Source organism: Acanthochromis polyacanthus, chromosome 3 (genome assembly GCF_021347895.1).
Source record: "Acanthochromis polyacanthus isolate Apoly-LR-REF ecotype Palm Island chromosome 3, KAUST_Apoly_ChrSc, whole genome shotgun sequence".
Classification (NCBI taxonomy): Eukaryota; Metazoa; Chordata; class Actinopteri; family Pomacentridae; genus Acanthochromis; species Acanthochromis polyacanthus.
Window position 1 is genome coordinate 1338434 of NC_067115.1, and position 27748 is coordinate 1366181.

Below are 27748 nucleotides of genomic sequence, written 5' to 3' on the forward strand. Positions count from 1 at the left end.
AAGTGATCTGAAGTCATTTTGGACATTTGTTAGACATGATAATGAAATGTAAAATCATTTTGGACACTTATTTTCATAATAAAGTGATCTGGAGTTATTTCAGACAGGTTTTTGTCATGATGGAACGAATTTTTTACATCTGATCTTCTGTTTAGTTCTGTGAGAAGTTCCTCGTCAGACGCATTAATGAGAACGCGTCAGGTAGAAATAAACCAGAACCATCTTCCCCATTCGCTGAGGAGGTTTTAACCTGAAATGCTGCTGCGGCGTTGACTGAATGTTGACTGAATGCCGGAGAGTTCCAACCCTGTTTCTGGACACTGTCTGTTTCTGCTTTGGTTCTGTCACTGGTTCTGCATGCCGCTGGCTAGAACTGTGGAGGTGCCGTGGATCCGGAGGAGCTGGCCGAGTCCCTCCGTCGGGTCAGCAGCGACCTCAGAGCTCCATACCCCATGTACGGATCCATGACCAACATCTACACCAACCACAGGGTAAAGCCGCCGTGCACGTCTCTGTGTGTGTGCATGTGTCTGTGCACGTTTCCCCGGCATGACCCCAACGTTGTGCAGAGCTGCAGTTCTTCGTAGTGGAGAACAGGACTGGAAAACATAAAGATTATAGTTTCATGTATGAGAAAAACGCAACACAAAGAACACTGGGATTAAATCAGAAATGTACAGAGCATCCAGAAGGTTTTCATACCGCTTCACTTCTTACACATTTTGAAGATTCAGTCTGAAATGTTCAGGTCTTTCCAGAGATGTTCAATGCAAGTCCGGGCTCTGGCTGGTCCCACTCAAAGACATTCAGAGACTTCTCCCAAAACCACCACTTGGTCATCTTGGCTTTGTGCTTCGGGTTGTTGTCCTGTTGAAAGGGTTACCTTCACCCCAGTCTGATGTCCAGAACGTTATGCAGCAGGTTTTCATAGAAGATCCCCACAGCTTGATGCTGCCACCACCATGCTTCACTGTAGGGCTTCTTGGTCACATTCCTGATCAAGAAGCTTCTCTGCTGATTGCTCATCTTGCCAGCTCTAACAAGAGTCTTGGTGGTTCCAGACTTCTTCCATTTACCAATGATGGAGACCACTGAGCTCTTTGGGACCTTCAATGCTGCAGAAGGTTCTGAACGTTTCAGGTCTTTCCAGAGATGCTCAGTCGGGTTCAAGTCCAGGTTTAGTCCGGACTTGAACCCGACTGAACATCTCTGGAAAGACCTGAAATGTTCAGGTCTTTCCAGAGATGTTCAGTCAGGTTTAAGTCCAGCCAGAGGACGGACTTGAACCCGACTGAACATCTCTGGATGTTTGTGATGTTCCTGTTTCTGAACCCTTCCTCAGACCTGTGCCTTCATACAGTCCTGTCTCAGAGGTCTACAGATGAATCCTTTGACTTCGTAGCATCATTTGTGCTGATGTTTACTGTCACCTGTAGGACCTCATATAGACAGGTGTGTTTCTGAATCATGTCCAGTCCACTGATTCACCACAGGTGGACTCCAGCCAGGTTGTAGAAACATTTCAAGGATGATCAGAGGAAACAGGAAGTACTTGAGCTCAAGGATGTGGATGTTTATGTACAGGTAATATGTGAGAGAAGTTTGTAAAATTATCTAAAACACATTTTCCTCTTTGTCGTTATGCGGTGTTGGGTGTCGAATTTCAAGGGAAAAATGAGTTTAATCCATTTTGGAATGAGGCTGTAACAACAAAATGTGTAAAAGTGAAGCGGTATGAACAGATTCTGCTGGACCGTCTCCAATTTCTTTAAACTTTTTTCTAGCGTAGAAAAGAGATATTTATCAAGATGTTTGTGAAATTTGAACTGAAGTTCAGAAGTTTTTTTTTCTTTTTTAAAAAAATTTGAAATCATTTTGGACAAATTTTTGTCACGATAAAGAAATTTGGAGTCATTTTGACTAGACAATATTTTAGATTATATTTATATGTTTTACTGCTGTTGAGCCACAGAAAGAAAACAAATCTTCTTCCTCCTCTTCCTCTCCTACAGGAGGGGGAGGCTCATGAGAACCGGATCACCTCGCCAGCCGCCATCACCTCGACTCCCAGCAACAGCAAAGACTCCAAGTCGAGCGCCAACAACGCCGTGACGGCGCTGAACACCGCCGGAGCTCCAGCCAACGCTACCCAGAATGCACCTGGGACGACGGGAGGAGGAGGAGCAAGAGGAGGAGGAGCAGGAGGAGGAGGCGGGAAGACGACCGAGGAGATGAGGAAGCTGTTCATCGACCGAGCCAAAAAGATTGATACTGTGTCGAGGGCCGGCTTCCCTCTGGCCTTCCTGTTCTTCAACATCTTCTACTGGGTTCTATACAAGATCCTGAGACATGAAGACTTCCACAAACCATAGAGACAAACATCTGCTGCACATCTAGACCCACCACACACCTGCATCCACCTCACCTGTCCCAGCTCCTCTTTGTCACCAGGATTACTGAAGAGTTCCTTCGTTCTGATCGTTCATGATGTTTAAATGTTCAGGCTAAGACCTGACAGTTTTATTTATGAGTCGTTTACATATTCAGGAATGAAACGCCACAGAAATCACATCAAATACTACTTTACCTGACTGCAACACACGTTAATGCTGAAACCTAATAGAATTATAAATGATGCAGCTGAACCTGACAAACGTAAATATTAAGGCTCAGAGGTTTAGATTATACCTGAGATTAAAACCACAAAAAACTTACATGAAGTACTACTTTATGTTAACACTGAGACCATGCACTGTTTTTATGTGTTAGTATTATAATTCATGCAGCTTAGCCTAACTGATACTAATGCTAGGGCTAAGCCTCAACATTGTTATTCATGATTCATTTACATTTTATTGATTAAACCTCCCACAATGATTTCTAACACGACTTCACCTGACTGTAAAACATATCCATGCTAAGACCTTACACTGTTACACGTGCAGCTTAGCCTAACTGATATGAATATTAGGGTGAAGACCCAACAGTTGTAATTATGGTGTGATTGTACTTGAGATTAACTCTAAAAAAAGTTACATAAAATACTACGTTATGTTAACAATGAGACCATGCACTGTTGTTCTTTGTTAGTATCTTAAGTCATGCAGCTTAGCCTAACTGATATGAATATTTAGGCTAAGACCCTACATTGTTATTGATGATTAATTTACTCCTAAAATGAAATGAAATGCTCCTTTCAGACACTCAGACCTTACACTGTTACACATGCTGATTAACCTAACTGATATGAATATTAAGGCTCAGACCCAGCGGTTGTGATTATGGTGGATTTTACTGGAGATAAACCCTAAAAAAGTTGCATAAAATACTACTTTATTAGACTATAATCCCTGTTGACGCTGAGACCAAACACTGTTTTTGTTCATGTAGATTCACCTGACTAATCTATGTTAAATGAAAACCAGGACTAAGACCCTACAGTTTTATAATTTACGCTCCTAACTGGTGTAAATATTAAGGCTCAGACCCTACAGTGTTAATTATGGTATCAGTAATTTACATGTCAGGGACTAAAAAGCCCCAAATATGCTATAAAATATAACTTTACCTGACTGTAATAAACATAAAGCACATCAGTGTGAGTAATTATAGAGATGAACCTGACTAATGTGATTATATTTGTGGCCTACAAAGACTCTAGAGTTATAAATTACTACGACCCGACAGATTTATTCATTAAAACAAAGCCTTCCCAGTTTTTTATTTTTTATGGATAATCTGACTGTTTACTGTTGTTCATTTTGACATCTTCAGTCTGCATCGGTCCTGGAATTAAGAATGAATTAGTCTAATGTGTCCGGTAAAGCTGAATAACAGACTCATGACGGCAGCAGCTGTTTTAATGTGGGACGATAGAACAAAAACGAGTTTCTAGCAGTCGCTCTTAGGAACCCACAAAAAACAGTAGAAAGCACGTTAGCATCTTCGACGTAGCTCCAGTTCAAGGTTACTTATTCTTCGTGAAATACGTCGTCACTCTGCAGCTCATATCTGACAAATACAAACACTGATTATTACTGAGAACAGCACAGGATATCTGGAGAATTCAGGAGTTACTACTTCGTTTAGGCTCAGAAACTAATCTCTCAAAGTCCTTTAGCTTAACAGTTATGTTAGCATTTGAGCAGAAGCAGCAGCTCTGTAGTTATTTCTGAGAATAGATGACATTTGATGAGGTTTGACTTCGTTTGGGCTTAGAAATTAATCGAAATTTTCTTCTAACATAAGAATCAGATTTGAATTGAAGCAGTAGCAGCAGCTGGTTACAGATTGTACCGACTGGTTTACAGCTAGTAAAGAACGTTTCCTCCATGCTGACTGAGCTGCAGACGTTAAAGCGTCTGAGTGGAGAATTTCCTTCACTGCTTCCTTTAAACAGTCGCTCAAACATCCACATACAGGCTGACACAAAAACATGGAAGCTTTTTAACAATCCAATGAAACCAAGAGTGATGGAAGAAAAATATTTGATTCATAGTAATTTAAACCGTAAAACATGCCATTTAAGAAACAATGATGGAATTTTCAGTTTTTATACATTACTTCCTGTAGATGGCGTCCTCCTGCACGAATGCATTCTTGAAATCTACCTGGGGATATCTCAAGAGTAAAGAGTACACGACTCGACCAAGAACTCTGGATGAGTTAAAACACAGAATTCAGGATGAAATTCACAGTATCCAGCTGAGATGTTGCAGCGGTCAATGAGGAACCTCAGCAGCAGATTTCAAGAATGCGTTCGTACAGGAGGACGCCATCTACAGGAAGTCATTTTAAAAAATGAAAATTCCATCATTGTTTCTTAAATTCTTAAGGTTTCAATTACTATGAATAAAATATTTTTCTTCCATCACTCTTGGTTTTATTGGATTGTTAAAATGTGTCGCCCTGTAGAACCGTCATGCCTGCAGACGTGTTTAAACTCCAGCCATGCAGCGCAGTTTCAGCTGCTTAAGCCACCAGTTTGTGACCCAGATTCAGAAACAGAAAAAAGTTCCAGCTGGTGGGTCTCAAACCACCTCCTTCCATTAATGAAACACATGCTGCAAGATAAGATGATAAAAACATCTCAGTTACTGATGTAGCCAAACTGTTAGACACATTTAAAGGTAAATTCAAGATAACTTCATGATTTTATTCTCAATTCTGAAAGACTGATGCAGACTGTTCTGTTGAGCCCCAATATTTTTTTTAGAGTAAAAGTTTGTCACGTAAACACAAAAGAAGTTTATTAACCCAACAACAGTGATCAGACACAACATTGAAACCAGCTGACGGATCATGTCCTCATGAAGGCTCGGCTCTGGAAGATCTGAGAGACTTTAACAAACTCTGATGGTAGAAACCGTGTTAAAACATCTAGAGAAGCAGAACCAGAGACGTGGACACCAAAGGAGGTCTGATCCCACAGAAGAGCTGCTGATGGAGAGAAGTCAGAACATCTCCGAACATCTCAGACTGAGTCCATGCTGACTCCTGTCCACCACTGAAAGCTGCCACAGCATCACAGCTGGACCATGGACACATGGAAGAAGGTGTCCTGCTCTGAGGAGTTTCCTTCTCCATCATGTGGACATCCAGGTGAGTCTTTTACCTGCAGAGGAGATGCATCAGGAAGGAGGAGATGTTCTGCTGGGGAACCTGGAGTCCTGCATTCATGTGGACGTTCCTTTGGCCACCTCCATGGCAGCTTCATTTCCTGATGGATCCACTGATGGTTAGAGGAACACGACCAAGAGTTCAAGGTGTTGACTTCATCAGATCTACATCCTGATCCAGCATCACTGGGATGTTCTGGATCAGGGCTTCCAGGACTTGAAGGATCTGCTGCTGGTTCATAAACCTGCAGAGCACTGACCAATCAGAGCCCCGACCAATCAGAGCCCCGACCAATCAGAGCTGTTTGTACTGAGGAGTCCAGCTGGTTTTAATGTTGTGGCTGATCAGCGTCCGTTTTACTGTCCCTTTAAGAGCAGCACCTGGTTGGTTTGTGGATGTTCCATCACAGCTTCAGGTCTTCAGCAGGTTGAACCTCATCTTCATGCTGTGTTTTCTCCTCCACTGACCTTCACTGTGACCTGCTGCCGGTCCTGAGACTCTTCGATCCATTCCAACACTGTGACAGAAACCAGACTTGGTGAACTACAATGATGGAGGAGGTTTAAGGAGCTGCTTCGATGAAACTCCTCAGAGGATACGAAGCACTCACACACTGTTTCGCCCACTCGTGTCTTACAGCTCAGCTGCCAACGTTGTGATCTTCTCCCCTCCCAGCCTCAGAAGTCTCTTCTCACTGAGCCGAATGCGACTGTTTTCATGACGCCGTCGGCTCCTCTGTGCTGTAAAACCACCAAACCCACCCCCGTTTACACTGTGACCAACGCTGCACTCCTCCGGTACTTTCCACTTCACCCTGAGGAACATTTAGCAGTTTTCAGACCCGAGTTTTAGGAAGATAGAGTGAAAAAAGCATTTCAGAATGCTTACATTCATACGTCTGTTGGATCATTTATTAAATACGACGTCACAGGCAGCAGGATGGTGGAAGTGTTCAGAGGTTGTTCCTGTCAAACATTCAGTTTTAATAAAGTCCTTCAGGATGGTGGAGATTCTGTGGAGACAAACTCACCACAAAAAGTCCATGACAAAGACTTCTGTGACACTTACTGACCTCCAAACACAACTCATCGAAGGCACACAAAGTCACCACAAAAAAAGTCAAATCAGTACAACAAGGGCCAAAATTACAACAAAAAGTTAACAAAATTACCACGACGACTCACACTCACCACAAAAAGACTCCAATTCTCCTCTTAAAGAGAACGAAAAGACTTCTGTGACACTTAACAACCTCCAATCAGAACTCAGTGCTGACACAGCTAGAGCTCATTCTTTTGGTGGTGATTTTGCTGTTTTTTGGAGGTCATGAACCTCTTCAGAAGTCTTTGTCATGTTGCCCGTTGCTAGCTAAACTCCCACAATGCTATCTGCTTGTTAACGTGAACTGTAGTCTGATGCCTCCTCTGGTCTCTACAGTTCTTTATTTCCTGTCCAGAGGAGTCGTTTTTAGATGTGGAGGATGTGGCTGCTCGACGCTAGGTTCGGTAGCATACAATAGATCATTAGCGGTTAGCATTAACATTTTTATGAAGTCTCCAGAGTCACTGGATAACACTGAAATGGAATTGTTTTGTTGTTTTTTTGTTACTGTACGATCCAAACCCTCGACAAAACCGTTCTGACGTGGATTTCGGAGACAGTAATGTGCATATTAAAAAGTGAGAGGCTCCACCTGGTGGAACAACCGGGAACTACAGCTGATCTAAAATGCATTTACTGACATCATGGAGAGAATACAGGTTTTCTACATATATTAAGTTGTAAAGTAGACACACTGCATGGATTCTAGCAACTCTAATGTGCTTAAAGTGAGTGTTATCTGGGAAATTGGTGTCTGATTGGCAGCTGGACGTCCCTAAAGGTTCTCAGTTTCTACCTGCAGCTGGAAAACACATTCAGCTGGTGTTTCCTCATAGCTGAGCTGCTGCTACGTCATCTAAAAGTGGTTGAGGATGGTGAAGTCCAACACCGGCAGCAACATATAGTTTAGTTTCCAAATGGAGGCGAGCTCCACTAGAAGTATAAACACGATAAACTGAATGTTATCAGGAAATGTCTTTAAATATTCAGTTACAGAAACATCACAGATATAAAAGCTTTGCTTGTCTGCAGGTTACGACTGTTTAACTCATAAAAACCAGATGAAATCATCTCCGAAGGGCGGATCCCTTCAGGGCACTGATGTTAGACACACTCTGGTCTGGAACTGGTTTTGCAGCTTTTTGGGAATTTAAAGTTGACTGACAGAAAAACTGGTGAAAGCTTTAGTGTTTAACTCCATGTCAGTTTGGGTCAGGAGGGGCTTCCTTACTGTATTTTGTAATTCTGTGCTTTATATCAGCCACATTTTCAGATCTGGACTCTTTGGTTCAAACAACTCCTTTGGAATTTAGTTTTTCTTGGAAGCAGCTTGAACTTCTGGCAGCTGCTAACGCTAGCAGATTCTGGTTGCTGTTGCATTACATTTTCTCTCCCCTGAAGCAGCTTCGTGAGTTTTAAACTCAGCCATTGAACCTGTTTCCTAGAAATGTCTGACTTTTCTGGCTGCACAACGTGAGACTGTTGAGAGTTTTCTAATCCCAGTGGTCGCTCAGGTTTATTTATCAGCCGGTTGGCTGTTTATCCAGGGCTAAAATATGCTGAAGTTCTGTCTGATAAAGAAGAATTCTTGCGGCGAGACTCTCCTGTTTCCTTTAGCCCAGTTGGCTCTGCTCTGCTCCACAGCCTCATCAGTGTCCTCATGAGTTTTTAATGCGACCCAGATGCTACAACTTATCAGAGTTTGGGGTCAAACTGTCTCTGGAGAATTCTGCTCGTTGCACTTCCTCATGAAGCAATAAAAACAACAACAGCAAGAGCAGCAGCTTCATTCTCCGCTCTGGTTTCTGGGTTTTACAGTCCGCTGTAAATGCAAACAACATGCAAAGCTTCGTTCCTGAGAAGCTTCAGACTGTTTCCTGGAAGGATGTTCGCTCGGCTTTTGTTCCCCATCCAGCCGCCATACGTTATTTATGTCGCCGTTTCCCTGACGGAAATATTTGCATGCTTCTAATGAAAACAGCTCCTTTCTGTTTCTGGTGTTTGTATAAAATCAGAAACATTCCAGACGTTTCAGACGTTTCAGACTTCACTGGTTCTTGGAAAACAGAAATAAGAGTTTCCAAAAATTCCAAACTACATTCTAGTGGCATAAAAGTACATGAAGGCCGAATACATGAGGGTCATAGTCCAGACAACACCAACCAAACCTGAAAAAAACCACCTCAGAACATCTGGTTCTTCATCTCCAGTAACTTTATCAATGTTTAGAATTCTACCTTCAGACTGGGAATATTTCCAGAGTTCCAGGTCCTTGAAGTCCACAGAGGAGAACGTCCCCTGGAGAAAGTTCTAGAGTAGACCAAGAGTAGACGTTCTCCTCTATGGACTTCAAGGATCTGGAACTCTGGAGGTATTCCCAGTCTGAAGGTAGAACTGTGATCATTAATGAATTTACTGGAGGTGAAGAACCAGGAGGTTCTGAGGAGGTTGTGGAGGAACTATTTTTTGCTGTTTTCTCAGTGAATCTTAAACCCTTGTGATGTTTCTGGAGCAGCTCAACAGTTTTTCTTGGTCCCTTCTTGGCCTCCAGCAGATTCTCCATGAGTTAGAATCTATTATCATGGATTTGGGACACGCTGCTCCTGTTTGTGGTTTTTGGGCCAAAACATCCGACCTTAAACTCTCTGTGGTGACATATTCAGATTTTACATATTAGCATATTTCATTTAAAATTCTCCTGCATAGAAATCACTGCTGTTAGTTTTATTTAAAGTTGCATTAATAGCGATGCAGATTTAAAAGACGACAATAATTATCTTCTAGTTACTCAGTCAATGTGAAAGAGTTTTATAACATTTCTTAGTTGAACAGAAGAGGAGGAAGCTGCTTAATTAGATTTTTATCCTTTTTCCTTTAAATTATGGTTTAACTTTGACAGAATATCACTCTGCTGTCAGTATGACACAGTTAGAATGGCAGAAATCTGAATTTAATTTACAACATGTCGTCTCCACATATTGTAGATCATTAGTAACTTTTATTTTTATTTGTTTTTGTGATTTTTCTGTGAAACGCTGCCTGCAGTTCAGCCGAAAACAGTTTTGTCATATGAATTAATTAAACGTTTCTGTCACCAGATTTTATTGATAATTTAACAAAACTGGGGAAATAAACATTTTAAGAGTTATTATTTTTCAGTCCTAAATATAACTTTTTTCTTTCAAATAAGTGCATAAATAATTTATTTTTTACAAATTTAAATACAGTTTTAAAAAATGGTGTCATTTTCTATTCAAATGTAAAAATCAGTCGTATTATAATTACAGATGTTGGATGTGATTATTTGCAGTATTGACTCGTTTCATTAGAATTAACATATAAATTTAAACCTTATTTTCCAATGATTTTACTAAACATGTTCTGTAATTTAACAAAACGGGAAACTAAATAACGACAAATTGTTTTAAATTGATTACAGTTAAAATTGTGTCAAATAAGGCCAAGAAATTGCAAAATTAAATAAAGTCTCTCTGGAATGTGCTAAAAAAATAAAGCATTAAATGTCTAAAAAAACTTCATGTGTAAAAATTGATAAAATATCCAAATGTTTTGAATAAAATGTCTTTAAAATAAGTCAAAGGTCACAAACTGTTCTTAAATTAGCACAAAAATAAACATTGAAAGTCTCAAAACTGTCAACTTAGTGGCCAAAAATCTTTTTAAAAGAATAAATAAATAAAATAAACAAATCGTGATTCTAAACTATGATAAAAATATGATTCATAAAAATTATTTAAAAAAAAACATGAACAAAATTTATTTTGAGATGTGGGATCGTCCACAGTTTTGACTTGTTTTATTACAGTTAACATGTAAATTAATCATTTATTTATTGTCATTTACTTGTAATTTTACTAAATATTCATTAAACTTGTTAAAAACATTAGTTAAATTGTTCATTTTTTGCAGTGTGTTTTGTCAGAATTGATTGAAATTAATTAAATTGGTCTTTATGTCCGTCCTGATTGGTCCGTCCTGATTGGTCCGTCCTGATTGGTCCGTCCTGATTGGTCCGTCCTGATTGGTCCGTCCTGATTGGACCGTCCTGATTGGACCGTCCTGATTGGACCGTCCTGATTGGTCCGTCCTGATTGGACCGTCCTGATTGGTCCGTCCTGATTGGACCGTCCTGATTGGTCCGTCCTGATTGGACTGTCCATCCGTCCTGCTGGCTGTGGCGCTCTTCAGAGACCAGTTTTTGGTTCTTCTCATGTACTTTGCTCTCATGTGTTCCTCAGCTCCACCGGTTCTCTGCTCTGTTGGTTCTGAGATCAGGCGTTTTGTACAGAACCTAAAGAGGTTTTCAAACATCTCGACTTTTTGTCGTGTGTCGCTCTTAAACTGTGCTTTCTGTGTGTTTTCTTTGCTGACGACAGACACTTTTCTAAGCTGTTCTCACAGAGAAGTTGGGTTCTGTGGAGACGTTCCGAGCTGAACTGAAGCCATGAAGGTTCTGGAACTGCGGGTTCCTTCTGTAGAGTTCCACATCCATCGCCCCGCTGACTTTTTAATATACTGTATGTTAAAAAAAAAGCTTCACAGTTTGATGAATCATGCATATTTTAAAACTGTTCTGTTTGTATTTCTACTTGCATCGTGGTTCCAATGTTGTGAAAGTTCTGTTGATTTGTAGAGACGAAGTCGTTCAACTGTTTGCACATCAGCTCACGACACCTTACAGCCCAGAAGGTCACCTTAAAGCTCAGTTATTCTCTGAAAACCTGTTTAGAACCGTCTGGTTCTTCATCTCCAGTAACTTTATTAGTGACCATAGTTCTACCTTCAAACTGGGAATATCTCCAGAGTTCCAGGTCCTTGAAGTCCATAGAGGAGAACGTCTCCTGGAGAAAGTTCTAGAGTAGACCTACCAACTGTCTCCAGGGAATGTTCTCCTTTCTTGCCTCTAGTCTTCAAGTTTAGTCTCACTTAGAACATTCCAGGTTCTTGAAGTCTGTAGAGGAGAATGTCCCTGTAGAAAGTTCTAGACTAGACCTACCGACAACTGGACAGATCACTGATTAATATCTTGGACCACCTCTATGGATTTCAAGGACCTGGAACTCTGAAAATATTCCCAGTGTGAAGGTAGAACCCTGATCATTAAGTCACTGGAGACGAAGAAGCAGATGTTCTGAAGAATTTTCAGATTTAACTGATTCTATGTGACATATCACCGAAGCTGGACTGAATCTGGACTTGGATCAGTTTCACACGTTGTAGGTTTTGTTTGGTCACACGGTGTTCCACAACGTAAACACAACAAACAAGTGGTTCTGCTCGGTGTTCTTCTGGTTTCCGTTTAGAGGTGAACGTTACAGTCGAGGGCACACGTGGTTTTTGTAAAATAAGATGTTCATATTTTACATTGTTCTCATGAACATTGTTCTCTTGAATTCAAATAAACTTGATAGCCACTTCTTAACGTTGTCGGCCTGTTTTTGTTCTTCCTTCAGTCTGGAGGACTTCAATAGACACCAGACAATGAAAGTTCTTTAATAGTTCTTCATCAGTTCTTCAACAGTTCATTGGTTCTTCATTAGTTCTTTATTAGTTCTTCAACAGTTTTCAATAGTTCTTCATTAGTTTTTAATAGTTCTTCAATAGTTTTTCAGTAGTTCTTCAATGGTTCTTCATTAGTCCCTCTAGTCTCTTTCTAGTAACTCCCTCAGAGGAGTCATAGAGTCTTGGTGGCCTCCCTCTCTAGTCTCTCAGGTCTTGAGGACGTCCTGCTCTAGTCACATTTATTCATGTTCCATCTTCCTTCCATTTCTTCATGATGGATTTAACTGGACTCAGAGATCTTCAGGAACTTTAAATGTTCTTGTATCATCCTGACTGAAGCTCTTCAACAAGCTTTCCTCAGAGGTTCTTGGTTCTTCAGTCTTCATGGTGTAGTTCTATCCAGGAGTTCTGATCCACCAGAGACTGGACCTTCCAGATCCAGGAGTCTTTATCCTCCAACCACTGACCTCAGATCATCCATTGATCACTGATGACTTCTGGAACCAAAGATGATGACTTCCAGGTGAGTGACTCGTCTCTCTGTCTGACAGAGTTCAGATCTACAGAACTCCTTAAGAGGAAACCGTAAAAGGGAGCAGTTAGAAGTTAAAACCTAACAATGACAAAGTTAGAGTTTTTGTAGTAAAGAGTGCAGCGGTTGCCAGATTCTCCAGAAGTCTTCAGATTTATCATTCAGACCAGAACCAAACCAGAACCAAACCAAATCATAACCAAACATCATCTGTAGACACAACACATCACTGCTGTAATGTACACTTCTGTTCAAAAGTTTATGGTCACTTAGAAATGTCATGTTTTTGAAAGCAAAGCATTTTTTTCAATGAAGATAACCTTAAATGATAAATCCAGTCTTGACATAGTTAATGTGATAAATGACTATTCTATCTGTAAACAGCTGATTTTTAATGGAATATCTCCATAGGGGTACAGAGGAACATTTCCTGTGTTCTAATGCTACATTGTGTTAGCTAATGGTGTTGAAAGGCTCATTGATGGTTAGAAAACCCTTGTTCAGTTATGTTAGCACATGGATGAAAGTGTGAGTTTATATGGAAAACATGAATGTCGATGGGTCCCGGCCAGCAGGCAGATGGGTCCCCCCTATATAGAGCCGGGTTCTGCTCGAGGTTTCTTCCCTGTTAAAAGGGTGTTTTCTTGCCACTGTCTCCTTTGGGCTGCTCTGGGGGTCAGGCATATGGGTTCTGTAAAGCGTCTTGAGATGATTTGACTGTAATTGACGCTATATAAATAAAATTGAATTGAATTGAATTGAATTGAAGTGAAATTGTCTGGATGACCCCAGACTTTTGATCAGTAGGTTAGGTCTACTTTAACTAATACAGAACAATGTTAGCTAACATAAGGGAACTTTAACTAATATAGAGCAACTTTAACTAATGTACTCTACCGTTCCAAAGTCTGGGGTCACTTAGAAATGTCCTTATTTTTGAAAGAAAGGCAGTTTTGTTTTTCAGTGAAGGTACCGTTAATGTTCTCCTGGATGGAGGCGCTGCTGCTCTAGAGGACCTCAGAGCAGAAGTGTGTCTGCAGGTTCTAGAGGGGGAAGTTTATGCTGCAGACGGAGGGCTGCCTCCGGTAAACCGGTCCTGTTGCATGCCTGCCCAGCTGCTGTGGTTTCATTTGTGTCAACAGATCGACGTGCACAGACCTGAGCGTTGTGTAACAGCAATTAGAGAGAACGGAGGAGAACGTGCAGCCGAGAGGAGCTTTCTCCTAAACAAACACGGCTCAGGTGTTCCAGGTACACACTACAGCTGTAATTATTCTGTCCCGGAGAGGAGGAGGGCAGCGGGGAGGAACCAGCCCAGAACCCGCAGACGGCGGAGGAACACCGACGGAGCAGCATGGATCTGACCGGGAGGGTGGCGCTGGTGACCGGGGGAGCTCAGGGCATTGGACGGGCGGCGGTCCAGGAGCTGCTGCGGAGTTCAGCCAAGGTCGGTACCGGCTCTGGTTCTACTGGGGGTTCTCCTGCTGCTTCTTTCGTGTCTGTTCTGTTATTTACATGTGGTTCTTTAGTCTCTGTTCTTCAGTGGTTCTTTACTGTTTGTTCTCTGCTGTTGGTTCTTCATTATTTGTTCCTCTGTGTTCTAACTTCAGGGTTCATCTCAGCTCATTTTCCTCCCAGAGGAACGTCTGATCAGTGACTTGTGTTCCAGTCTAGATTAAAACTCTGAAGCTTCTTTATGTTCTAAAGAGAACCAGGAAAGTAAAGTTCACCTCAGAGTCAGTTTATGAGAAACTTCTTCACACTCTGCCGCAGCTCTGAGAACCAAAACCACCAGTGTGACACTTAGAACGACTTTCTTTAAATATCATCCTGTAGAACGACGTTCTCCGACAGCGAGAACACTGAGAGACAACAGAGCAGAACAGTCTGATCAAACAAACAGTAAAAGTTCCGATAATTAGTTAGATTTGGACTCCCATCAAACAGGAAGTTTATAAATTCAAGAATAAGACTGAAGATTAAAAGTTAGAAAGTTTAATTTTACTGTTTAATATTTTATAAGAATTAATTCATGTAAAATAATTAGATTTTACCTGACTGAAGTACGATTAACTAGATTAACACACATTTTATTAAACAGAAGAAGTTTAAAAATTAAAGAACAAGATTGAAGATTAAAAGTTAGAAAATTAGAGAATTAAAGATGACGTCACACCAATGAACCAACAGCTAAAAGTAAAATAAAACCTAAAATAAACAGAAACGATACAGAATAAAACACTGAAACTAATTAAAAATACAAAATAAACTTTATTTATCGTCTGCCAACGACAACAAAAATAATCATAGTTTTACTCAGACTTACTTTATTTGACATAAAACTTGTTTGATAAATAAATATGTTCAAATGGTGATGGAATATTTATGAACATTTTATTTTTTTACAGTTTGCAGATTTTATTCTTAATATTGTGATAATTATTGATAATGTGTTTTAAATGTGTAGTAGACGCATAATTTTCACGTTTAAATCAAAAATCAGTTTTCTTTTTCTTACAAATATTTTTAAATGTATTTAAATCAAAATATAAAAGCAAAATATATCTTTAATTTACATAAAAACTGTATTTTTACTGTATTTAAATCAGCTAAAAATAAAACAGTTTTATTATAATTAATTCTTCTGTAGCATTAAACAGTAAAATTAGACTTTCATTGTAAAAAGAAAGTATCAATTCATATGTTGATTGTAAGAAACTAACGTAAAAACTACATTTTTAATCAAGTTTACATCAAAAATCTGCATTTTTACAAACAACTCTTCATTCTTTTAAAATCTCCAACCATAAATTTACACAATTTTCCTGTTTTTAAACCAACTAAAGAATAATTTTACTAATATTTCCTGTTATTTTTACCTCTCCGAGCCGGTAAAAGGTGTTTAGAAGCGTCACTAGAACCTCCTGCAGTGGTTCTGGTTCTCTGACGGTTCTGTGTTCTGCAGGTGGCCGTGGTGGATCTGAACCAGGCCTGTGGAGAACAGTGCAAGGAACAGCTGGACGCCGAGTTTGGAGAAGGGAACTGTTCCTTCATCCAGTGTGACGTTTCCGACGGCAACGCGCTGACAGGTAACGCTCAGAGAACCCAGAGAACGTTCCCTCAACGCTGGCTAATATCCCCCACAAGTTCTAATAAGTTAAAACGTTTTCTGAACATTTCCAATAACGTTCCTCTGAAGTTAAAACGACGTTCCAACGTCAGCGCTCAGACGACGTTCTCATAAACCCAGATTATGTTCCATGGAAGAACGTCAGCCCAGCATTCACAAAATGTTTTCCAGATGTTCTAGAGACTGCAATGATAATAAAGTACAAAACGTTCCATACCAACATCCCAAGACGTTCTCAAGATCTCAGATGACAGAACGTTCTTCATTAAAGGTGTATTAAAAGTGGAACATTTTGACGTTTTGTTGAGGGAACCCATTATAGGACGCGCTACTAAAGGAAAGATGTTCTACGTGCAACATTTAGAAAACGTTTTTAGGATGTTCTCAAGACTTCAGATGACAGAACGTTCTTTATAAGACGTTCCTGTACTGCCGTTTATTAACAGAGGTGGAACCTTCAGGCTGCAATGTTCTGATATTGTTGAGGGAACACACTGTGGAACGTGTAAAATGTTCCCACAATGTTCCATGATGACAATAGGAAATGTCAAGCCAACATTCACAGAATGTTTTCCAGATGTTCTTGAGTCCTCTCCTAGTTTTTATTGAACTTCCTGCAATGATAACAAAGAGCAAACGTTCCATACCAACATCCCAAGACGTTCTCAAGACCTCAGATAACAGAACGTTCTTCACACAACGTTCAGTAACGTTCCTGTAATTATAAATATTACACTTAGCACATTTTGTGTTTTTGTTGAGGGAATGTTCTTCCATAGAATCTTTCCACAGTGATAACAAAGGAAGGATGTTCTCAATGCAGCATTTAGAAAACGTTTTCAGGATGTTCTTGAGACCACAGAAGACAATGTTTATTATTAAAGGTGGAATATTTTGCTTTTTTGTTGAGGGAACCCATTATAGAACGCGCTACTAAAGGAAGGATGTTCTACGTGCACATTTAGAAAATGTTTTTAGGATGTTCTTGAGACCTCAGACGACAGAACGTTCTCTCTAAGAGCTTACTGAGGAGACATTTTAGTCATTCTGCTTTTAAGAGGAACCTTCTGGGAACTTAAAAATGTGTAGAACATTGCAAAATCTTTCTCAGAACATTTTTGTAATGATTCTGTCTGAGACACTGTCATCGGTGTTCTCAGTCTGAGTTGCTGCGTTATGAAACGACGGTGGATTGGAAGAACTTGACGTGTTGTGAGGAACTTCCTCCTAATGAAAGAGGAAGTGACATCAGACAGCGAGAACATGACGACTATTTATATCAGCAAGTCGTTCTGCGGCCTCACACTGCAGATATTTATTTCCTCTTTACTCTGCATCAGCTATGGACAGACGTTCCACCTTCAGCAGTAGAAAGACGTTCCACCTTCATCAGTAGAAAGACGTTCCACCTTCATCAGTAGAAAGACGTTCCACCTTCATCAGTAGAAAGACGTTCCACCTTCAGCCGTAGAAAGACGTTCCACCTTCATCAGTAGAAAGACGTTCCACCTTCATCAGTAGAAAGACGTTCCACCTTCAGGCGTAGAAAGACGTTCCACCTTCAGCCGTAGAAAGACGCTCCACCTTCATCAGTAGAAAGACGTTCCACCTTCAGCCGTAGAAAGACGTTCCACCTTCATCAGTAGAAAGACGTTCCACCTTCAGCAGTAGAAAGACTAGAAAGACGTTCCACCTTCATCAGTAGAAAGACGTTCCACCTTCAGCCGTAGAAAGACGTTCCACCTTCATCAGTAGAAAGACGTTCCACCTTCAGCAGTAGAAAGACTAGAAAGACGTTCCACCTTCATCAGTAGAAAGACGTTCCACCTTCAGCCGTAGAAAGACGTTCCACCATGCTGAATGGATCTCCAACAACTTGTTCCTCTGTTCTCTGTTTCTGAACCACACTGCAAAGTGAAAAAATAAAAACTTTTAACCTCATAAGAACGTAATTTGAAATGAAAAATATCCTTAAAACTGTTCTACCTCCAGAATATCAGATGACAGGAACGTTATAAAACGTTCTGTACAAAAAACATTCTGTCTTTGAGAACATCCTTTATTTGGTAGAACATTGTATTGTATAGCATTCTATATGTTCCCTTAACAACAAGCCAAACTGTTCCACCACTGTTATATCTTATTCCAGGAACGTTTTGAAATGTTCTGCATTAAAAACATTCTGTCACTGAGAACATCTTGAATGTTAGTGTAAGAACGTTCTTCTTTTGTGATCATAGAACATCCTCTGACAACATCCTCTGAAGGCTAAAACGTTTCGTCTTAACTTTTAATTCAATTCAATTCAATTCAATTCAATTTTATTTATATAGCGTCAATTACAGTCAAATCGTCTCAAGACGCTTTACAGAACCCATATGCCTGACCCCCAGAGCAAGCCCAAAGGCGACAGTGGCAAGGAAAAACACCCTTTTAACAGGGAAGAAACCTCGAGCAGAACCCGGCTCTAAATAGGGGGGACCCATCTGCCTGCTGGCCGGGCGGGTTGAGAACGTAGTTGGAAATGAAAAATATGCTTAAAACTGTTCCACCTCAGGAATATCAAATGACAGGAACGTTATAAAACGTTCTGCATAAAAACCTTCTGTCATTGAGAACATAATTGGAACGTTCTGTAACATTCTGTGTTCCCTCAACAACGAGCCAAAACATTCCACCTTTAATGTGTCTTATTACAGAAACATTCTAAATGTTCTGCATTAAAAACATTCTGTCATCGAGAACATCTTGAAAACATGCTTTTTGAGTGTTAGTTTGAGAACGTTCTTCTTTCGTTATCATGGAACATAGTCTGACACTCTCTGAATGTTAAAATGTTCTATAGTTTGTTCCCTCAACAAAAAGACAGAACATTCCACCTTTAATATTAAATGTCTGTCTTCAATAACATCTTGAAAACATGTTGTAGATGTTACTTTGAGAACGTTCTTCTTTTGTGATCGTGGAACATACTCTGACAGCGTCCTCTGATTGCTAAAACATTCAATCTTGTTCTTTGGTCATTAGATTCAAATCTTTCCTTGAATCTTTATTAGAACTTGTACTGTAAAGCCAACGTTGTGGAACGTTCTCTGCTGGCTTTGGGCTGTTCTCAGATGTTCTAAGACCCTTAAATGACTGCTCTCTGTGTTCTCTCAGACGCCTTCCAGAGAACCGTGGACCAGTTCGGTCGACTGGACATCGTCATCAACAACGCCGGGATCAATAACGAGAAGAACTGGGAGAAAACCATCCAGGTCAACCTGGTGGGTTTCACTGAGAACCTTCAGGAACCTTCAGGTTCTACTCCTTTAGACGGAACGTTGTGTGATTACCTAAGGTTCCTGTGTTTGTGTCTGCAGACGTCAGTCATTAAAGGAACCTACTTGGGTCTAGAACACATGAGTAAAGAATACGGCAAACAGGGAGGAACCATCATCAACGTCTCCTCCATGGCAGGTAATAATCAATAATCAATAATAATAAAATGGAAACACGTCATCATCTGATCACATTTATCATTTTAAGAACGTGTTCCGTAGCAGAACCAATTCTCATGTTACCAAGACAGAGATAATGTTCTTATTTATTATCAGACTGGGATCTTAATATCTGAATTATTGATCTATCGGTGTATTAATATCCAGGTTATTGATCTATCGGTGTATTAATATCCAGGTTATTGATCTATTGGTGTTTTAATATCCAGGTTATTGATCTATCGGTGTATTAATATCCATGTTATTGATCTATCGGTGTATTAATATCCAGGTTATTGATCTATTGGTTTATTAATATCCAGATTATTGATCTATTGGTGTATTAATATCCAGGTTATTGATCTATTGGTGTATTAATATCCAGGTTATTGATCTATTGGTTTATTAATTTCAATTCAATTCAATTTTATTTATATAGCGTCAATTACAGTCAAATCGTCTCAAGACGCTTTACAGAACCCATATGCCTGACCCCCAGAGCAGCCCAAAGGCGACAGTGGCAAGAAAACACCCTTTTAACAGGGAAGAAACCTCGAGCAGAACCCGGCTCTATATAGGGGGGACCCATCTGCCTGCTGGCCGGGCGGGTTGAGAAGGACAGAAGAGGGCAAGGGGGAGGGATGGGAGAAGAGGGAGGGGTGGGAAAGCAAGGAAAACACAACACACATTTGAATACATGTATGACAGGATATGTGACACAGACAAAGTATAAGCTAACATTGAAAACTGACTCATAATTTACTCTGATGATGTACGGCTCTGACATTAAACATACTCCTTATATAGCTAGCAGTAAAATTCAAACAGTATGTAAGTTAGCATAACAGTATAGTGAAGGCAATGCAGAGTTGACTGGTGGAAAAAGGGGAGCTGGAAGCAGAGGGCTGGAGGAAGGTCAGCAGCAGCATCCCACAGTGGACATGGTGGAGACTGGACCAGCTGGTGGAACATCAACCACAGATCTGAAGCATCCAGCTCTGGGACCAGGGACACTCAGAGAAATAGCACAGGGGGAAACAGAGTGAATGTACTGCAATAACGGTATACATATTAAATGTAAAGGTAGATAGAGAAGGGCTCAGTGCATCAAGAGAGGTCCCCCAGCAGCCTATAGGCCTATAGCAGCATGACTAGAGGCAGAACGAAGGGACGTCCAAGAGGGAGTCAGCTGTGCAATGAAGACACAAGCCGAACCCCTGTGGGTCACCCAGTCAGCCCCAACTATAAGATTTGTCAAAAAGGAACGTTTTAAGCCTGGTCTTAAAAATAGAGAGGGTGTCTGCCTCCCGAACCCAAACTGGGAGCAGGTTCCACAGGAGAGGCGCCTGATAACTGAAGGCTCTGCCTCCCATTCTACTTTTAGAAATTCTAGGAACAACAAGTAAGCCTGCAGCTTGAGAGCGAAGAGTTCTACTAGGATAATAAGGTACTATCAGATCTTTAAGGTATGATGGAGATTGGTTATTAAGAGCTTTATATGTCAGAAGAAGGATTTTAAATTCTATTCTGGATTTAACAGGAAGCCAGTGAAGAGAAGCAAGTATAGGGGAAATATGATCTCTTTTGCTAACTCCTGTCAGTACTCTCGCAGCAGCGTTTTGGATCAACTGTAGATGTTTGAGAGAGCTATTTGGACAACCCGATAATAAGGAATTGCAATAGTCAAGCCTGGAAGTAACAAAAGCATGAACTAATTTTTCTGCATCACTCTGAGACAGAATGTTCCTGATTTTTACAATATTACGCAGGTGAAAAAAGGAAGTCCTACAGACTTGCTTTATGTGTGAGTTAAAGGACATGTCCTGGTCAAAAATAACTCCAAGATTCCTCACAGTAGTACTGGAGGCCAACGTGATGCCATCCAGAGTAACTATTTGCTTTGAAAGCGAGTTTCTAAGATGTTTGGGGCCAAATACAATGACTTCAGTTTTGTCTGAATTTAGCAGTAGGAAGTTAAAAGTCATCCAGGTTTTAATGTCCTTAAGACAATCTTGCAGTCTAGCTAACTGATCAGTTTCATCTGGCTTCATAGATAAATACAATTGTGTGTCATCAGCATAACAATGAAAGTTAATACAATGCTTCCTAATAATATTACCTAAAGGAAGCATGTATAATGTGAAAAGTATCGGTCCTAAGACAGAACCCTGAGGAACTCCATGATTAACTTTAGTATGCTCAGAAGAGTTATTGTTGACATGCACAAACTGGAACCTATCTGATAAGTAGGATTTAAACCAATCCATTGCTGTCCCTTTAATGCCAATTGAATGTTCTAGACGCTGTAATAAAATGTTGTGGTCGATTGTGTCAAACGCTGCACTAAGATCTAACAAAACAAGTATAGAGACTAGTCCATTATCTGATGCTATGAGAAGATCATTATATATCCAGGTTATTGATCTATTGGTTTATTAATATCCAGGTTATTGATCTATTGGTTTATTAATATCCAGGTTATTGGTGTTATTGTCTGTTATTGTTCTAATTATTGATCCTGTGCTGTGAAAAATGAAGCCACACATGAAAAAGAGCAAACTTGTGTCGCCTCATACGCTACATTCCTGCATCTCAAAGCGTCGCTGTGACTCTTTAATCGTTGATTATGTAACAGAATCAGTCTGAACTGCAGACGAACCGAAGTGTTGAGTCAACAGACAGAGAGAATGACTCATTAACGTTTGTGTGGTTTAATAAATCCGACCGGCTGACAGATTTACTGCAACGACACCAGAACCTGAGTGACATTCAGCTGGCAGCGTTTCACTGGTTCTCCTTTCTGTCAGAACGTTACAGATAAACAATCAGTCATCAGCTGTTAAAGCATCTCCTCCTTCTCTGGGATCTTTCAGAGGATTAAAAAGCAAACCAGTCCAACTGAAAACTTCTCGTGTGTCTTTTTTTTTGTCATTTTAGTTTGTTTATCCGTCTCATTTTCTCGTTTTCTGTCCATTTTTGGCCACTTTCTGTCTCGTTTTTGGCTATTTTCTGTTTCATTTTAGTCATTTAGTTTCTTTGGGTCATTTTAGGCAAACTTCAAATCATTTAGGACTTTTTTTGACACATTTTAAGCACATTTTCAGTCATTTCCGACAATTTTAAAGCCATTTCAGATCAGATTTTGTCATTTTGTCCTATTTTCCGGTTGTTTTGGGTCGATTCTGGGACGTCTCTGAGTTCTTTCTCCTCCTTCCTCAGGACGTTAAAAGGAACGTCAGTGAGTTAAACGTGGGATTCTGCTGCTGTGTTTTCATGGACTGTGGCTTTAAGCCTCGTGGGTTTGTGGAAGATGTTCTAGAGTGTCTAAAACAAACAGCGACTGATCAGGACAGAACCGGTTTTGTTTTGGTTTGAGGTTTATCTGAGGAGAGCTTCTGGTGTTTTCTGTCTCTGGGGGGGGCTTTATTCAGGTTTACGGAGGAGTTCAGACCAATCCTGCTGCTGATTATCAGGACGATGATCAGCAGCTGAGGGTGGAGAGAACAGAGCGGCTTCCAGGGAAAGAAAACAGAGTTCAGTGTTGGAGGACAGATGGAGCTCTGAGCAGCTTCTGACGGACGTGGATCAGCGTTTAACGACGTGGAACAGAACAGACACGAAGACAAAACTCAGACGTCTTAGAAAGCAGAAAAAAGGAAAATGATTTTTTTATTTGGGAGTTTTTTGTTCTAAAGTTCCGCAGAAGTTCCAGAATAAAAAAATGACTCCACAGAACTACTGAAGTTATTCATTTTCACACAAATCTAGAAAGATTTTAAGTTTTTTTTAGCTGCTCTGAGCAGCTTTGTGTCATCTGAGGCTGTTTTTTGAGTCATTTTTCCACCATTTTTTTAATCATTTTGAACAAGTTCATGTTAATTTTTAAACAGGTTTTGGAACATTTAGAATGTTTCAACAATTCTGCACAGATTTATGACATGACATTTTAAACCATTTTAAGTCATTTTTGCACAAATTTATGTAATTTTTAATAAACTTTGAGGTTTTTTTTAGCAATTGCAGACAGATTTATGAGATTTAAAACCATTTTTGAGTCATTTTAAGACAGTCTGACAATCATTTTTGGGCATTTTCACACAGATTTTGTCATTTTGGACAAATTTTTAAGCATTTTGATTGATTTTTTTTTTCAACAATTCTGCACAACTCTGTCCCATTTCTGACAGTTTTTGAGTCATTTTAAGTGAATTCATGTAATTTCTTCAGTTTTTGAGTCATTTTTAACCGTTGTTACGCTGATTTTGCACAAATTCATGTCATTTTGGACAAATTTTGAGTCATTTTGAGTCTGAATAATTCCAGCTGTAGAAAGATGTTCCTCCATGCTGAATGTATGTCCAATAACCTGATTCTCTGTTTCTGAGCCATGCTGCATTCATTTATTCATTCAGCAGCTTTATTTGTCCCTTTGTGTTCATTTTTAACAGGTTTTGGAACACTTAGAATACATTTTTTAAAAATTCTTCACAGTTTTGAGTCATTTGGACACATTTTAAAACATTTTGAATGAATTTTAAACAGTTCTTAGGTCATTTCAACCATTTTTTCAAGTTCATGTACTTTCAGACAGTTTTTGAGTCATTTTTTACACCTGTTTTGCACAAATTTATGTCATTTTGGAGAAATTTTGAATGTCTTTCCTCCCTGTGTAAACTGGTTCAGAAGCTGCTGTTTTCATGTTTACACTGAAAAAACTCACGGAGGAAACATTAAATTCAGTTTCTCTCTCAGATCGTGACCTGTTTGTTCTCCGTCTTCCAGCCTTCCTTCACTCTCCTCACCAGCCGGTTTACACGGCAACCAAACACGGAGTCATCGGCTTCACCAGAGCCATGGCGGTAAGACGACACACCACAGGATGGAGGTTTTATACGACCATAAGCTGCTGTAGGGACCACAAAGAGACAGAAAATAGAAGATGGGTATAACAGACACAGAACAAGACACGAGTTGACAAAAATGACACACAAAATGACAAAAATGAGAAACAAAACAACAAAACATTTCCTTCACGTGTTCCTTAAATCTAGACTTTTAAACCTGCTCATCTCTGATTATCCTTCCTGGTCTGACCACCAGGAGGCGCTGTACGAGTCGTTCTCAGACTTCTGTTGTTTCAGGACGCGTCCTCTCAGGGCGACTACGGCGTCCGGATCAACGTCTTGTGTCCGGCCTTCGTGGACACGCCGCTGCTGCACTCGGTGGAACACGAGGACAACATGGGAAAGTTTGTCAAGTACAAGGAAGACTTCAAACGCAGCATGAGCAAATTTGGAGTTCTGCAGTGAGTTCTCCTGGGTTCTATGTTTGGAGTTCTTCAGTAGGTTCTTCTAGATTTTTAGAGTTCTGCAGTAAGTTCTTCTAGATGTTTGGAGTTCTTCAGTAAGTTCTTCTAGATGTTTGACCAGTAGATTATCTTTATAAATCCAGTTCCGGTCCTTTATTTGAAAGTCCTTCCTGTCTGCAGGCCGTCGCTGATCGCTGAGGGGATGATGAGGCTGATCAGAGACTCCAGTCTGAACGGAGCCGTCATGAAGATCACCTGCTCCAAAGGAATCCACTTCCACACCTACGAGCCCATGTCAGCCTGAGCCGGACTCTGCTGGACTCCATTCCTTCTCTATTTAATGATCCCGTGATGTCACTGTGGGACCGGCCCCTGATTGGTCCGATCAAACTGTGTTGTTGTCAGGAATGATTGTTGCTCAGCTGATTTCTGGTTTGTGTGAAAATGAAACCTGTTGAGATCCGAGACGTATTTACTGGAATGTTAAATTTAACGCTGTTTTTACAGTTGTAATGAGTGACATCACAGCTAACAGCTTGTTAGGTTACCACGGCAACAATTAACTGATTATCGTCAGTTATTAAATTACTGGCAGACTGTTTTCAGATTTCTGATTTAATCACAAACTGATAAATGGATCATATGACTGAAATACAGTTTAATGATGCTGCCTCCACCGTGCTTCACATCATGATGCTGCCTCCACCGTGCTTCACATCATGATGCTGCCTCCACCGTGCTTCACATCATGATGCTGCCTCCACCGTGCTTCATCATGATGCTGCCTCCACCGTGCTTCATCATGATGCTGCCTCCACCGTGCTTCATCATGATGCTGCCTCCACCGTGCTTCACATCATGATGCTGCCACCACCGTGCTTCATCATGATGCTGCCTCCACCGTGCTTCATCATGATGCTGCCTCCACCGTGCTTCATCATGATGCTGCCTCCACCGTGCTACACATCATGATGCTGCCACCACTATGCTTCACATCAGTTCTTAGAAACACCAGATGATTCTGATGTACCTGTACACATCATCAGTAATGTATCCTGGGGTCATAGGGTGTTTCGGGTCTTTCAACATTAGACACCCTCGCCCAGGCGACCCATCTCCGGTTGATCAAGCCGCAGCTTGTGTACAGGTAGCATTCGCTTCCCCCCATGGTTCTCCTCTCCGGATCCAGAGCCATCTCGAAACTTTCTCCGCTGCTTCGGTGATGTTCTTGATGGCTCTGCTCCTTGCCATTCCCGTGATGCCCAAGGCACTTAGGGCTTTGTGGAGAGATTGCCCCACAATTCCTCTGCTGCCAGCTTCGATGGGCATACACCTTGCCTTCCAGTCCTGTGTACGACAGTCGATGACCAGATCTTCATACTTGGTCCTCTTCCTTTCATGGGCCTCCCCCAGACGGTCCTCCAATGCTTCATATCATGATGCTGCCTCCACCATGCTTCAAATCATGATGCTACCTCCACCATGCTTCACATCATGATGCTGTTCAATCTCACAGATCAACCAGTTTGCAGCAGTCACAGCTTGTTTGAGTCTTTCAGGTTCCCCTCTGATGGTGTGTTTGGTTCTGGTTCTGTTCTCAGAGGACCACGATGCTGAAGGAGTTTTCCTGGTTTTAGTACATTCAGTAAATAGAATCTTAAACTTTGAGTGTCAGTGCGGCTGTATTTGAAAATGATTTTTCCACAGAAGGAACCGTGTCTAGAAGATGATCCTGGTGTCAGATGTACAAATGTAAACTTAATCCTGGTGATGGTGCTACAGGAAGCTCAGGGGTCTCAGGATTCATCCTCTGAGGAGCATGGATGTTCACATACTTTGTCAGTTTGGTCAGTAATTATTGAAATATCACAGTATGGCTGTAACATGAAAATAAAAATGTATAAAATGGACATTTGTACCCGAGTGTGTCTTCACCCTCCTGTTGTGCTCATTTACGGGCACCAATAATATTGTTTCATTGTCTGAAAAAAATCCCAAAATTCTGCAAAAAATTCCCCAAATTGATAAAAAAATTTGCAACATTTTCAGAAAGAAAATTCCAAAAATTCCTTAAAAGTTTCCCTTAAATATTTTTATTTTATTTTTAAAAATCCCCAAATTTGACAAGAAATAAAAATTTTACAAAAAATATTTTCAGAGAATGAATAAAAATCTCCCCCCAAAAATCCTAAAAACATCTAAACTGATTCCATATATATCAGTAAAAGTTTGAATATTTTCTTTAAGAACTAAACTAAACTACTCTTTAAGAGTTGTTAAAGACTTTTTAATACTTCTTTTTTCCACCAAAAAATGTTCAAAAATTTCCCAAAAATGTTAAAAAGGTTAAAGCTTTCATTGTGAAATTTTTCTCCCACATTTTCATCGTTAAAACAGGTCAGTTTGACCCGCAGGACGACACGAGGGTTAAACCAGAGCAGATGCTGAACCCTTCCACCAGGTAAGATGGTTCATTTCAGACTGAAAATGCAAATCGCTCACTCTGATCTAAACCTGTCTGCTCTCCTGTTTGTTTTCCAGGTTGAACGCTGTAAAAGAGTCCAACCCAAAGCTGGGACAGGTCAGTGTGTTGCAGATTATCAGCTTTTTAAACAGCTCTTATCAGCTGCCTGCTAGCGTGTCCTGATGGCTTTACATTCGATCTTATCTGCTCTGATTAAGTCAATCATTTACAGGTTTGTAGTGAGATGTTGACAAATGTTCAGTATCTCTGGACTTGTTCATTTAATGACAGAGTTGAGGGTTTGTTTTAGGCGTCTCCCTGGCTGATAAGTGGATCGTTCATGCTTTATTGTTTTTCAGCGCTGAATCATGGTCGATACAGTTTGGTCTTCCAGTCAGTGTTTAGAAGATGAAGCTTTAAATTCAGCTCCGTCGTTGGTCCTGTTGGTCTCCATCAGTCTGAACATTGTCCTGTATAAACCAGGGCTGGGACTTTGACGCGTTAATTTTGATTCATTAATTACTGAAGAAATAACGCGTTAACTAAATTAGCACATTTAATCGCACCTTTCTCGGTTCCCTAATTCGTGGCA

At 40.4% G+C, this 27748-nt stretch overlaps 2 protein-coding genes across 14 annotated transcripts in view; both read left to right on the forward strand.

The window, feature by feature from the left end:
* glra3 (glycine receptor, alpha 3) overlaps positions 1-27748 on the forward strand; it is a 154400-nt gene that overhangs the window by 63058 nt on the left and 63594 nt on the right. Inside the window, exons 9-11 of one of the 12 annotated variants that reach the window (XR_007941160.1) lie at positions 372-491; positions 2013-9108; positions 11827-12158. The exons of 8 other annotated variants lie outside the window; for them this stretch is intronic. Coding sequence is in view for 3 of the 4 variants with exons in the window: in XM_051946330.1 (XP_051802290.1) it covers positions 372-491; positions 2013-2372 (480 nt within the window). In the remaining variant the exon portion in view is untranslated. Of the gene's footprint in view, positions 1-371; positions 492-2012; positions 12159-27748 lie in introns of those variants that run through there. 3 more of the 12 variants (XM_051946330.1, XM_051946334.1, XM_051946338.1) reach the window with 3 other exon arrangements.
* Positions 13843-26602, forward strand: LOC110969957 (15-hydroxyprostaglandin dehydrogenase [NAD(+)]). 2 transcript variants are annotated; one of them, XM_022220142.2, is made up of 7 exons: positions 13843-14222; positions 15741-15864; positions 19065-19171; positions 19268-19364; positions 24167-24243; positions 24526-24689; positions 24873-26602. In XM_022220142.2, the coding sequence occupies exons 1-7, from the start codon at positions 14130-14132 to the stop codon at positions 24994-24996; spliced, it is 786 nt and encodes a 261-aa protein (XP_022075834.1). In that variant the 5' UTR covers positions 13843-14129; the 3' UTR covers positions 24997-26602. The 2 variants fall into 2 exon arrangements, 1 of the variants encoding a protein (XP_022075834.1); XR_007941161.1 differs by having other exon boundaries at positions 13918-14222; positions 24526-24756; positions 24873-25013.

Excerpts from the sequence above, each read along its gene's own strand:
- LOC110969957 (XM_022220142.2), top strand. The coding sequence starts at position 14,130 with ATGGATCTGACCGGGAGGGTGGCGCTGGTGACCGGGGGAGCTCAGGGC. Across the intron at positions 15,865-19,064 it reads CGACGGCAACGCGCTGACAG|ACGCCTTCCAGAGAACCGTG; the intron begins GTAACGCTCAGA and ends GTGTTCTCTCAG. Across the intron at positions 19,172-19,267 it reads AAACCATCCAGGTCAACCTG|ACGTCAGTCATTAAAGGAAC; the intron begins GTGGGTTTCACT and ends TTGTGTCTGCAG.